The sequence below is a fragment of the Pogona vitticeps genome, chromosome 14 (genome assembly GCF_051106095.1).
Source record: "Pogona vitticeps strain Pit_001003342236 chromosome 14, PviZW2.1, whole genome shotgun sequence".
Classification (NCBI taxonomy): domain Eukaryota; kingdom Metazoa; phylum Chordata; class Lepidosauria; order Squamata; family Agamidae; genus Pogona; species Pogona vitticeps.
Genome location: NC_135796.1, coordinates 10391684 through 10406056, shown reverse-complemented (window position 1 = coordinate 10406056; position 14373 = coordinate 10391684). Strand labels below are relative to the sequence as shown.

General features: G+C 45.3%; 1 protein-coding gene across 1 annotated transcript; it reads right to left on the bottom strand.

Moving 5' to 3' along the window:
- Positions 1-2645: 2645 nt before the first annotated feature.
- On the bottom strand, positions 2646-13502 carry LOC110090732 (ribosomal protein S6 kinase alpha-2). Its single transcript, XM_078381919.1, has 2 exons — positions 12250-13502; positions 2646-4574 (listed from the first exon to the last, which is right to left on the bottom strand). The coding sequence occupies exons 1-2, from the start codon at positions 13229-13231 to the stop codon at positions 3499-3501; spliced, it is 2058 nt and encodes a 685-aa protein (XP_078238045.1). The 5' UTR covers positions 13232-13502; the 3' UTR covers positions 2646-3498.
- Positions 13503-14373: the final 871 nt, after the last annotated feature.

The window sequence follows — 14373 nt, the reverse complement described above, 5'->3', positions numbered from 1 at the left end:
TGAGGATTGTCACTTTCATACTTGGGTCTGGCTACTTCCCAGAATGCTGGACCGGTCGGAAGCTTGGGAGAAATACCGTTTCCTTAACTGCTAGCTAGGAGTTGCTGTCTTATTAAAAATGAGGGCAGGATTGGTTTCTGTATCTAGTGAAATTGATCTAGTTCAAAGTGATGCATACCTTCTCTGCCTATCATTCTGGCCTATTGGCCACGCTGGCTGACGGCAACTGGCTTTCCAACCACAACTAGAGGACAGCAGTTTCCCTACCTTTGAATTATAGCAAGGATGGATACCGTATTTTTCCGTATACAGTATAAGACTATACTTTTGTCTAAAATCTTTAGAATAAAATTGAGGGTCGTCTTATACACGGAAGTAAGCTGAGGAGAGAACAAAAACAAGTGGAAGGGAAAGCAGGGATCAAAGCGATCGTGCAGGGCTTTGATCCCTTTCCCCTTACTTTTGCTAAGACCCACTTAGATTTCTTAATTTTGGGTTAGAAAAGTGGGGATGTCTTATACATGGAAAAATACAGTAACTTGCAACCCACCAGATTCAATTGGACTTTAGTTCCCATTAGCCCCCCCCAACATAGGAAATGTTGAAGGATGATGGAACATCTCAAGGGCTACAAATTTCCTATGCTTTGGATAATGAAGGCTGTTTACCATTGGAGATCTTAGACCCGCGGAGCTGGGAGGGAGCCTATGGATTGTTCAGTCCAGCCTCTGTTAAGGAGGCACAGTGGGGAACTGAACCCACAGCTTCTAGCTACACAACCAGAGACCCAAACCACTGAGCTATCCAGCAGTTCTTCCATGAACGTAGAGAAGTAAATGGAGGTTAAGCGGTTATAGCGAGCTCTTGCTAACTTTACTGAGATTAATAGAATAACAAGACCCCATAATTATATAAAGTTGGGCTTGGGAACTTCAGACCTTGGCCCTTCTGTGCTCCCAGTTTGGCCCTCTGGGCCTCCCCAGAAGCACACACAATCTTCCTAATTTCTTCAATTATTTATTTTCCTAGCATCTGCATGGGTTTCCTTTCGGATCTAACAATTCCCGCAGCTTAGTCGATGGCACTACAGAGCTTTGATCTTGGGATATTTTTTGTTCCCACCCGTTACCATTTGGTTTGGCCCTCTCCTGGAGTGTAAACCCCTTCCACTTTTCTGAAATTGAATTTAGCTCTCGGGTTGAAAAAGATTTCCCGTTGTCACTGTAGAACAAGGATTATTAACTCAAAGGAGCAGCATTCAGATCTCTGTTATTGTGGGAAGAAACCTTGATTCTTACAAAATCAAAAGCGGGCAAAGAGATTAGTAGCACGTCATGTAATTTCCAATCAAGCAGCGTAAAAACAGCAAAGCAAAGATGTTTCAAATCTGCCAGTTAGAAGTTCATTTTTGGGAAGGGGCAGCAGAGTAAATACTGTATTTAGGGAGATTTTCATTATAGTATATAACTTTTCAAATCCTCCATCTATTAAGCTTATTCTTCATAGTGAGCTCAGCTTCTGACAAATGATTGCTCACCAGCGGAGTTCTATTTCTAGCAACTTTCCAGCTGGTCCTATCCCCAACATGTCTGATTACAGCTCCCATTATCCCAGCTGGCTGATGGGAGTTGTGGTCCAGGATGTTGGAGAGGCTCCCAGGCAGAGGAAGGTTACTGCAGTGTGAGTGTATTCTCACCTGAGGAACACATGTGGAAAAAATGGTAGGAAGGAAGGAAAAGTAGGAGAAAGAGAACTTTGTGAACACAGCAGGAACTTTTGCAAAAGTTCCACCAGTTCTGCATTTCCAGTGGATATTCTTTCACATGTATTTCTCCATGTAAATCTCAGTAGAGAAAAGACTGTGCCTTGTGCATGGACAAGGCATTGCAAAATCAGCTTTCCCAGAGCTCAGAAAAACGCAATACATATTTGAGACGCTGCGTGACATGATCTGGCTGAAGAGGCTGAATATAAACCCGTTAGTCCCAAATAAGAGATGAAACAGAAATATCTGGCATTCTTGTGCGATGTCCAGTAGTATATGAGGAAGCCGTGACTCTTTGACTGTAAATCCCAGGGAGGAGGGCTTGACAACAACAACAAAATATTGAGAGGAGAGCAAAAATCTCAAAATGCTTGTATATTTTATATATAATAAATCTATTTGGGACAGACAATGTACTGTACAGCAGGCTAATGGTTGACAGATTTCACGAGTTTGTTTTGGAAAAGCCAAGCCATCTAGTTTTTTACAAAGTGCCTTTTAAGGCACCTGAGAAAATATAGGCACGTTGAGAATTATGTTTCTTTCTTGACCCTGTTTTGAGTACAAATCTCATCATCCCTGTTGGCCTTAGTGAAGGGGGCTGATGGGAGATGGAGCATCAGATTGCTCACCACTGCAACCTTGAACATCCTTTGGGCTACAATTACATCTTAGACTGTTTGACTACAACATCCATCAGCCTGAGAGAGCAAAGCCAATGGCAAAGAATGATGGGAGTTGCAGTCCAGAAATATCTGGGAGGCTACAAATTGCCCATCCCTAAATCAGGTGGGGTAACGTGTCAGTGTTGCAAACTACATTTCCATTGTATAAATCACCAGATTGATGCATCCATAGGTGACTTCTGCAGACAATGGGGTTCCCTGTATGTCAACAAGACTCTGAAGGGCCTCTCGGAGACTCTGCTGTTGGGAGGCTTTTAAAGTCTTCTGAAATGGAGTAGGCGCCCCTTCACAAGATTCTGGACTCCAAATCCCATTAACCTTCACTCTTGGCCCTGCTAATGAAGGCCGTTTATGAATTGTAGTCCAGTCTGGAGGATCATAACTCGGCCCCTTCTGTTTTATAACCTGGGGAATGATTTGCTGATATCTAGCAATTTTATGGGACTGGTTGGGATAGACGCTGACTGTCCCCATATGCCTTTTCCAGATGGGTGAGGGATAAAGAAATTAAAAATTCAAACTGCTTTCAGCGGCAGGATATTCTTAGCACTGCATGTTCCTCTTTAGTAAGGCCTCACCCTTGAGAATTTCTGTGTATTATTTTCAAAGGCACCCAAGTGAAATTCTGAAGTGGGATTTGAACCGCTGGCGGATGAGCAACTTCTGGCCCTCCAGATGTCAAGCTGTCGCTCTCATCCCAGCCTTGCTATTAGGCATGCTGGCCAGGCCTGGTGCCGTTTGCAGGCTAAGTGGATCTAGAGAGCCATAAGTGGCCAATGTCGGACCTTTTCTGTACGAGCTCCTGGGATCCATTACAGGCAGTTGACAATTACAGTGAAATATAAATTTACAAAATATTTAATAGAATTGTTTTTTTTTAAAAAAAACGTTGATATTAAGAAAGCCCCTTTCCCCCCATTGTAGTCTCTCTCCTTCTCTAATACTTTCAACCATGAACCTCTCGTCTGTTTCCCCAAACTGCCTTGTCCATTTGGTTACCCAGGCTACCTCCGGCTGCATGGATGAACCCCCTGTGGCCTAGTGGCTTTAGAGGTCTGTCATCTCCAACTCAGCTGTTACCTCCTCGATAGGGTCTCGTTTTTCAGTTTCAACGGGTTCCTCTTTTTCTTCTACTACTTCCAATCGGGTTGGGACCCTTGGCTTGGACTCGGTTTTGTGATCCAGTTCCACGCCTGCTCTCTGTTCTTCCTTTGGCTCACCCACCGTCCGGGAGCACTCTCCTCCATTTTTCGCGATCGACGTGACCGACACGGCTCGGGCTTTGGAAGACTGCATCCATATGTGACTTAAGACCTCATCGATACGCAAGCGCCGGCTCACGTCAGGCTGGAGCATGCGGTAAATCAGATCTTTGCATTCCACCGTCAAGTTTTTGGACTTGGGAAAATGCACTCTGTGCTCCTTCTGCAGCCGTAGCATTTTCCGAATGTTGGAGTCGTCGTAAGGCATAGAACCGCACACCATAATGTACAAAATGACACCAAGACTCCACATGTCATAAACTTTGGGCTCATAGGGGATGCCTTGCAGCACTTCCGGAGCTGCATAAGCCGCAGAACCGCAGAAAGTTTTGCTGTAGATAATTTTCCCGTCATCATCGCGCGTCAAGCGCTTGGAGAAGCCAAAATCAGAAAGCTTGATGTGGTAATCTTTGTCCAGGAGGAGGTTTTCACATTTCAGGTCTCGATGGACGATGTCAGCATCGTGACAGTACTTAATGGCGCAACATAACTGGCGGAACATCTTGCGGCCAATCTCTTCGGGCAGGGCTCCTTTGGTCTTAATGAACTCAAGCAAGTCCCCTTGAACGCCAAGCTCCATTACGATGTACACTTTGCCATCTGAGGTTTCAAAGATTTCGTAGGTTTTTATGATGGACCGGTGGTTCACTTTGGCCAAGATGTCTATCTCTCTTGGAAGAAACCTCTCCAGAAAATCAGCAGGAGCTTTCTTCCGGTCTATAATTTTGACCGCCACGTCGAATTTCAAGCGTTCAGAGAAGGCGGACTTCACCTTCGCATAAGACCCTTCCCCTAAATTTGCTCCCATGATGTAGCCTCTTTTTTTAAGGACAGCTGCATCGTCCATGATGCTATATACAGCTGTTAAGATATGTCCGGCCACATGGCTATCGTATGTATTCAGCCAATTAGAGGGGATTTCATGGCTGGTGGTCATAGGGGCATATTGCTGTGTTCTTGGAAGCTGGTTGAGGTAGAACTCGGAGCATTGTGTAACAGGTGATGTCACAAAGCTGATCTCAGTAGCTAGTGCCTTAATAAACTCCAGTGTAGTATTAAACAACCCAATACCAATACAATTGCATTCCAGCTTTGCCTCATTGAGAGGAGTAACGTTGGCAGTGGAATGTTACGGTTTATGGAAAAGAATCTAATCTCTACTCCTTTGCTATTTTCATAACAGAAGATGAAAAAGCAGTCCTCAATGTTTGGTACATGCAACCTGCAGACTCCTTATCTATTTGCTTTTTATACACATATAGGAGATTTGTTATTTTCTTTCCACTTTGTGGGATGCTGGAAAGCATCCCTCAAATTGTTTGAGAAGAGGAATTACATGGCTCTGTCATTTGATGAGTTTCTCAGGCATACGTTTGGATGCTCGATGAAAGTTGCATTTCCAAGAGGCAGTAATTAGCATTTGAAGGCTTTGAATTGCAATTTCCATTGTGTCATGAATGTAATAGCTGTGTATGAGAACGCCAGACCATAGATGAGGTAAGTTGTCCCCACTGACTTTACTTCTCCACAGATTCTCACTGCAAAGATTACATTGGGCACCGTGGTCAAAATTCCATTTCTCGTGACATCAGACACATAGAAGAGTGAATTGGGTGTTCTCAAAGTTAAAGAAATCAATGACCTGTTAAATAGATTGTAAATAATCAACAGATTAAATGACAGGTGTTTACCATTTTTCCCCACCTGTCATTGTGATTTTAGAATACCAACCCACATAAATTAAAAAAAAAATCCTAAGTGGAAGCTCAGTTAGGATTTGCATTCAATTTTTTCATTCACCCTTGAGAACCGACAGAACCTTTCCAGGGCCTTGGGACCCTTTTGCAGCCCTTACCCCTAAACAGCTTTCTTAACAAAAAAGGGGCCTTTAAAAACGAAGAGAGAACCCCTTTCTACTTTCTAGAGACCAATTAAAAATAATGTGGTAGTGAGGGGGGCATTGGAGGCTCGTAGGGAGGGTGGGACCCCTAAAAAACACTTCAAAATTGCCCTCACCACCCTCAGGAGAGGGTCAAAGGACATTTTTGAACCATTTTTTCAAGGATTGTTTTTTTTTTTTTTAATTGAGGATATATTGCAATCGCAAGGGGTTATGAAGGGTCGCATTTTGCCCCGTGGGAGCTGTATTCAGCGTGTGGGCTGCGTGATATTGCCCACTCTAATTTAAATTGTAGAAATACAGGGCTAAATCGAATGTTTGTTTCCGGCTAGAGGGAGCCCCCTAAAATGAACGGGACTGGTGGGTTATAAGATATGTAAATTGGGATTAATATTGCATTTGAGCCATGACTGGAGATCGTTGCACTCTGGCGTGACTGTGATGTCCTCACCGCTTGTGGAAAGACTCCAGTTTTGGACGGCCTTCAGACAGGGTGGTCTCTTTTATCTCATTACTAAGTTATTTCCTCTGGCCACAACTGGCATAACCACTTTGGGGAAATGTAGAACGTCTGAGGCAAATGCTGCTCCATACGTTCACTCCAGTGTGAGCAGGCCCCACATGGAAGGAGTACTGTATATATAGTGGTACTTTAAATACCATATTTTATTGTAATCTTTCATCAAGGCGATCGACAAAACGTGCATTAAAACAGAGCAGTCTTTAAGGTGCCACAATGTTTTTGTCTTTTATATCTTCTATCGTTCATTTGTTTCGTTTCGTTTAGTCGTTTAGTCGTGTCCGACTCTTCGTGACCCCATGGACCAGAGCACGCCAGGCCCTCCTGTCTTCCACTGCCTCCCGGAGTTGGGTCAAATTCACATTAGTAGTTTTGATGACCCTGTCCAACCATCTCATCCTCTGTCGTCCCCTTCTCCTCTTGCCTTCACACTTTCCCAACATTAAGGTCTTTTCCAGGGAGTCTTCTCTTCTCATGAGCTGGCCAAAGTACTGGAGCCTCAGCTTCAGGATCTGTCCTTCCAGTGAGCACTCAGGGTTGATTTCCTTTAGAACTGATAGGTTTGTTCTCCTTGCAGTCCAGGGGATTCTCAAGAGCCTCCTCCAGCACCACAATTCAAAGGCATCAATTCTTCGGCGGTCAGCTTTCTTTATGGTCCAGCTCTCACTTCCATACATCATGACAGGAAAAACCATAGCTTTGACTATTCGGACTTTTGTTGGCAAGGTGATGTCTCTGCTTTTTAAGATGCTGTCAAGGTTTGTCATTGCTTTCCTCCCAAGAAGAAGGCTCTTTTAATTTCATGGCTGCTGTCTCCATCTGCAGTGATTATGGAGCCCAAGAAGGTAAAATCTGTCACTGCCTCCATATCTTCCCCTTCTATTTGCCAGGATGTGATGGGGCCAGTATGTGATGGGTCTGAAAAATAAGATACTCTTGATTTGCTCCGATGGTGACTTTGTTTATAACCACAGATGAGGAAATGGGGTGGAAGGGAGACTCACTTCCTGTAATTGCTAGAGAGTCGCATTAACAGAATAATGAGACGCTCTGGGCAGTGTGGGAAGGGTGGCTCTCTGTCTTTTCCACTATAGCGCTATTCAGGTGTTGCCTTCATTGGTGGATTCCCCACACTTCAACAGTGGGGCGGCCTCACCATCTCATTGTGCTTTCTTTATACAGAAAGTATTGTGACTGCCAAGGAGAGGGTCCCATTCTTGTGTGGGCCCTCTGTACAAGCAACAACTCTTGGCTTCCCGTGCTTCTTGCTTGCTTGGAAATTGGGGTGGGGGACATGGAGCCCCCCACCCCAAGCACCATTGGGGTTCCACCAAGTCCTTACACTCCCAAAATTATTAAACTTTTTTTTTTTTGAAGGAAAAGAATTATTCAAAAAGTTCCATAGTGCACTCTGGGGGCAAGGATGATGCAGGACCCACACATCACTTTCCAGATGGAGAAAGCAATGATGAAGACAGGGAATTCGGGGGGGCGGGGTGTCCATGATTTTGCTGAAGGTCCGTTTTTTAAAACACAGTGGATGGAAACACTGCAACATCTCTAATACCCTTTCGATGCATTTTGGGGAGGGAAACCTTTTGGAGGGATTTGAAATTGAGTTATTCCCTTTTGAGACGAGCATAGAGAGAGCAACCCAATCTCAGCCCTCCCTTGAAAGCCAAAATGGTCAGTCCAGACGCTTCTTGGCTAAGACGCACAAGAAAGGGTTTTACAAACAGTACTCGCTTTTGTTCTTTCCTTCTCTACCACGTGGAGCTACATCGCCACAGGCATGTCTTCTTCGAAGGGCAGAAAAAAAGGGGCAGGAGAGGAAAACCTGGAAGGAAGGGATTCCATAAAGATCTTGAAGCATGGGGGGAAATCCATAGTTAGTAGCAGCTGGTAGCTGGGAACTAGAAATTAAAATGTCATCCCCTGCATCAACATCCAGTGATAATCAGAAGCAAGCATGCACGTGTGCACACACACACACACAAGCTTTTTCGGAGCATAGTTTGGTTCTATAGCAGAAGAAAGGCCAACAGTTTCCCCTTCGTGTAGGAGAGTTCTGTGGTGCAGTTGCTCCCCTGCACCACAGGCATCATCCTTGCCCAGCCCACCTTGACCCTAGACAGCCCTGCCTGAAAATCTAGGAAAGGAGTCACTCCAACTCTTGTGTACACAGACTGGAGCCTGACAAATGGGTGGTCCAGCTTTGCATGAGACAGTTTTCAGATTTTGGGGAAAGCCCACAACAAGATGTGTGGCCTGCAACCCCAAGCATCTCCAGATAAGGCTGGGAAATCTGATCTCTAGACAGCTGGTGCCAAACAGGATACTCGGTGTGGTGCAGTGGACTTCACCTCCCAGAAATCCTGGCCAGCGGAGGTGGCAGTGAAGGCTTCTGGGAGTTGTAGTCCAAGAACAGCTGGAGGCCCAAGGTTGGGGACCACTGGATGGATAGAATGATGGACCAGGACTCAGAAAACCTGGATTCAAATCCCCGCTTGATCTGGAAACTCATGAGGTGGAGGTGGAATTGCCAAAACCAAGCCTTCTGTGTCTCATGTAAAAAAAGCTCTACTAGGGTTGCGATAAGTCAATTCTGACTCGATGGTCTATTGCAGAAGAAAGGAAAATTGCAGCCTCACCCCATGTACGTTTACTCAGAGGCAAGCCCCATCTTTGTCAGTGGGGCTTCCTCCCAATAAAAGAGGACATTGCTGCAGCTCCATATCCTCTCAATTGCTCCAAAAACACAGACAAGCCTTGCAAATGGGGAAATCATAGGAGGGTGTCGTTGTTGTTGTCCTTTCACATAATGGGTCTTAGGAACTGCAAAACCCTGCTACCTTTCCCAGGAAATTCTTAACCATCCCTTCGTGAAAGCCGTCTCGCAAACCATCCAGGTGAGGGCTCCATCCTGCTCTTTGAAATTTCTCATGTCACCAGAAGCCTTTTCCAGCCTTCTTTCCTAATAAGTGCAAAATTGGTTACTGCCATCATCCGTCCGTCCGTAAACCTTTTCTTGTCTGCAAGTTTCCTGAACAGGGTCAGTTCTGCCAAAGCTCTCCAGCTTTATCTGTGGACCTACATGAGACCCATCCCAGGAGAAGTGGGAGGGAAGGACCCACTTTGCGCAAAGACAAACACTGGTCCAAGCTTTTCCCATACGTTTCAGATGCCCGCACTTTGCTTTTTCTCAGTTCTTGAGCCCAGCTCCACTGGATCCCCATCGTAGAGGAAAATAACTGCTTTTTCTACCTGACTTAGAGAAAATGAGCTGCTAATGCAGAGATAATGAGGAAGGAGGATGGAAGTTTGGGGGGACCTCAGGATTTCCCAGCCTGTGTGGCCGCTGGCCGTACTAGCAAATCCTCAAGAGTTATTGCTCAAGAACTCAACTCCTCCAAGCTCTGTAGTTGGGGTTGCCTGATCTCTGGCTTGAAGCCTCAGGGAACTGCTTTTAGAGCAGCTATTACACATCGGGTACCCAGTGTGTGGCAGTGGATAGAGTCGGACTATCCGTCTCTGCTATGGAAATTCAATGGGAGGGTAGAACTGGTAAAAAGAAATGAGTCATTTGTGTAGTAGAGGTGGACAAACCACTGAACTGGTGGTTTGTTTTTCAGTGGAACAGGTGTTTGGCATTTTCCCAGTTCCGCCTCCTCCAGCAGCCGCCCACTGGAGGCAGCAGCCAGAGGAGGCAGGGTAGGGAAGCTGGGGCACTGCCTCTGGGGGGGGGGGCGGCCACTGGAGGAGGAGGGGCTGGGAACCGCTGAACACCTCCTCAGCCGTTTGTGTCCATCTCTAGTGTGCCATCTAGTGTGCCATCTCTATTTTTATTTATTTATTTATTTGTTCGATTTATATCCCGCCCATCTGGTATACTCTACCACTCTGGGTGGCTTACAGAATATCAAAAACAATTAAACAAACATAAAAACATCAGCATACAGCAATAACAAATAGTGCAGGAATAAATAAACAATAAATAGCAAAGCAAAGGAATCAGTAGTTGACAGGAGGGAAGGCCTGGATGTACATCCATGTTTTCAGTTGGCATTTGAAAGTACCCAGCGTAGGGGCCTCGCGAATTTTCGGAGGAAGGTTGTTCCAAAGGCGAGGAGCCACCGCCGAGAAGGCCCGGCTTCGTGTCTTTTCCCTCTGGGCCTCCCTCGGCGTCAGGCTCCTCAGCCTCACCTCCTGACTCGCGCGGGTGATCCGAGTAGATCTTGGTGGGAGCAGGCGCTCTGCCAAGTATCGAGGTCCTAAACTGTTTAAAGCTTTATATGTAAGCATTAACACTTGAAAGTCAATGCGGAAACGGATGGGCAGCCAGTGCAGCATGGCCAGAGTAGGAGAGATATGCTGGTATTTTCTCACTCCAGTAAGGAGTCTGGCCGCCGCATTCTGCACCACCTGAAGTTTCCGCATCAGCCTCAAAGGTAGCCCCACGTAGAGCGTGTTACACTGGTCTAATCTTGAGATTACGAGCGCATGTACCAAGGTGGTGAGCGCCCCCATGTCAAGGGTCGCAGCCGGGCTATCCACCAAAGGTGGAAAAAGGCGGTGCAAACTACCGACGCCACTTGGGTTTCCATGGTGAGTGTCGTGTCCAGGTGTGTATCTCTAGTGTGCCATCAAGACTTATGGCAACCCTTTCCAAGGTTTTCTAGACAGTGAGCCCTCAGATGTGAAACAGCAATACATGTTCGACTTCAATTGGTGGACAAAATCCTGCTCCATGGACACCTGCAAAAGGCACAACTCACAGTGGCTTCTCACTGACAATTAATGAATTCCTGCCTGGATTTTAAGGCGTACGCCAACCCACTGAATTGGCATGCACTCAAAAAACCCAAGCAGGGGACTCCCTTAATTGGCAGCAAGAAGCTGCTGCAAGTTATGCCGTTTGCTGTGGGAATAGGTAAGCAACAGGATTTCAGCCAGGATACGTTACTAGCACTTGCAGGAGCCACCAAGCAACTTCTGACTTTAAAGGAACATAAAACTGGCTAGACACCAAATCAACGGGGCCTCTGAGATAGTAACACAACCCCAACTGATGCTCCTCATCTCCACAGCCAAAGTGAAAGCATTCTCTTTTACTGTACTTTAGGTTTAGTTGATTTAATGTTATGTATTGCAGATGTGTTTTTGGTTTATTTTCTTTTTCATATATAAAATGTAATAAAAATATATATATTTTAAAAACCCCAAGTTCTGCTGGGTGCTAACGCTGTGTATGTTTTATGCGTTTGTATCTGAAAATTAGCTGCGTCAGCTCTGCAAGCCGAGTGGGGATAGCCTTCCAGATGTTTCTCGGACTTCAAATCCCACCATATCCAGCAAGCATCCTCAATAGTGAGAGAGGATGGGCGCGTTTGGCCCACTGGGAGGGGCCGCACATAGCCCACCCCAACAATGGATAATACTTAAGAAAACAACACACACACACACACACACACACAGACACCAACTTTTAGATCATAGTTTTAGTGGATTTAGATCTTCTTAAACTTTAATTTCACAGGTGTTGCTATCTTGCTTGGAAGCATCAGCTCATATATAGGTATATACCTTTCGGTGACAAGAAGCTTCCATGTCAGAGTTGCAGAGATTTTAAAGGATTAAGGTGTCCGTTTGCAGCATGAGAGTCTATCATAAAAATGGTGCAAGATCAGCTGGTCCCGGCTATTCAGATGCTTCATAATAGATCTTGCCTAGGCATCAAGCTGAAAGGTGGATGGACCAAGTCCCAGATCATGGAGAAATCAATGGACAATTAGTTTTCATTTGGAGAAGATTAACAAGGAAGAAGAGGAGGGGGAAATCAATGCTCTCTTCTTTCCATTTTGTGCTTCTTACAAAGTTAAAGGATGGGGGAGCGGGATGTTATCAGCTGTCGTGGCTTCAGAGGTGGAAACCTCTGAGAATCGGATGATGAAAAGAGCTTTCTTCCCCTTATCCTCCTGCTTCGGTCTTTCCACAAAAGTTTTCCAGCATGTAACCATTTAAACACGTTCCTCAAAGGGGTGCTGCAAGAAAATAGCCGTCGGCCATTTTGGGATTCGGAGGGCAACCATTTCAAAGAGAAGTCCTTTGCATCTGACCCGAGAGCTTGTCCATATCCACATGCCGTTCCTCTTGAATGATTTCTTCGTTCTCCGAGTTTTCTGGGCCCGATTCCTTTCCGTACACGGCTCTGATGGTGCGCTGGTGGTGGGAGCACTCCCCTGGTTTCGACAAGGTGGTGTCCGAAATGGATTTGTTTTCTTGCATCCAAGTGTGCGTCAAAACTTCATCGATGCATAACCGCCGGGTCACGTCAGGCTGGAGCATGCGATAAATGAGGTCCTTGCATTCGTACGACAGCACTTTTGAACGGGGGAAGTGCACACGATGTTCCTTTTGCAACTTCAGCATCTTTTTAATGTTTGAGTCGTCATAGGGCATGGAGCCACACACCATGATAAACAAGACCACACCCAAGCTCCATATGTCATAAACTTTAGGTTGATAAGGGATGCCCTGGAGAACTTCGGGAGCGGCGTAGGCAGCAGAACCACAGAACGTTCTGCTGAGGATGACCCTACCATCCTCATCACGCGCCAGCCGTTTGGAGAAGCCAAAGTCTGTCAACTTGATGTTGAATTCCTTGTCCAGAAGAAGATTCTCGCATTTCAAGTCTCGGTGGACAATGTCCAACTCATGGCAGTACTTGATGGCGCTCGCCAGCTGGTGGAACATCTTCCGAGCGATGTCTTCTGGAATGGCTCCTCTCCTCTTGATGAACTCCAGCAGGTCCCCTTGGACGCCGAGTTCAGTCACGATGTAGACTTTGCCGTCGGAGGTCTCAAAGATCTCGTACGTCTTGATGATGGAGTGGTGTTTCACTCTGGCCAGCATCTCGATCTCTCGGGGCAGAAACCTGTCCAGGAAGTCCCGAGGCGCTTTCTTCTTGTCGATGATCTTGACTGCAACGTTGCATTTCAGCCGATCGGAGTAGGCAGATTTCACCTTCGCGTAGGAACCTTCCCCCAGATTGATTCCCATAATGTAGCCTCTCTTTTTAAGAACATCCGCATCTTCCATAGTACCTGAGGCGACTCTTAAGAGATCTCTTCAAATTGGCTGAGCGAGTATCCTGGCTCCCCCATCCTTCCTGTTAGCTAGCATTCTAAGATGGTCATCCGAAGTAGTATGGCTTTTCCTAGGTTGGAAGCCGCAGAACTCTGAATATTCTTTTGTGATGTCATAAAGCAGAGATAGTGCTACCTTGGCTTACATTGACACCCGCTCATCTGGATAGTAGTCACCTCTCTCTGCCTCACTGGAAAGTATGATCATTTTGCGGGGAATGTACAAAAAAGAATCTGCCCCCCACCCAGGAACAGCATACATTTATAATTAAGACGAACAAGCAAACTTAATTTTTTTAAATGTTCTTTATTATGATTCTTTTAAGCCCTAGGTGTAGCAAGAAAATTTAGATTCTGCTTCTGGGAAATACAAGCGATGGGGTGCCAGGGGGAGGAAACCAAACTACACAGGTGTTCTCCAGAGATGGATCATTCTGAAAGCACAAAATAATTGGGAACATTTTGCCCACTGGATGTTTTTGGCTTCTGTCACTCCCACCCAGTCAGGCTAATGACAGTGGGTTACAGAGGGTATTTTCCAAAATATTTGGAGAGCATGAGGTTGGTGGAGGTTGGTTTACACAACAGCTGAAGTTTTTTTTTTAAAAAAAATCTCCAAGACCTTTGGGAGTTAATGTTATCTGGTGTTTTTACTGCTAGATGCTTGATGTTTGTTTTTAGTATGTCTTCTTAATAGGTATAATTTTGTAAGGTGCTCTAGGATTTCTGGTAAATTTGAAAGGAAGGGCTATATAGCCATCTGGACTAATGCATCAAGTGAGTAAGAACACTTCACAAAAGCATCAAATACTTAGTGATATGTGTATATTTTCCTGCTTGGTTAAAGGTGTGACTGTTAAATCTGGGTGAATCACTGAACAGCACACCTTTAATCTCCCCCCCCCCTTTAAAAAATCTTTATAGAAGGAATATAGGTATTTCACTAGAAATGTATAATCTTGATACAGTTCCTTCACAACATTGGAATCTGAATCAGATCAAAATGTCACACCAAGGATTGACATGGGAGGCTGGTGGAAAATGAGTCTTGTCATTCTCATGAACATAAAAAAATTAAAAGGAAACCATGTGTTG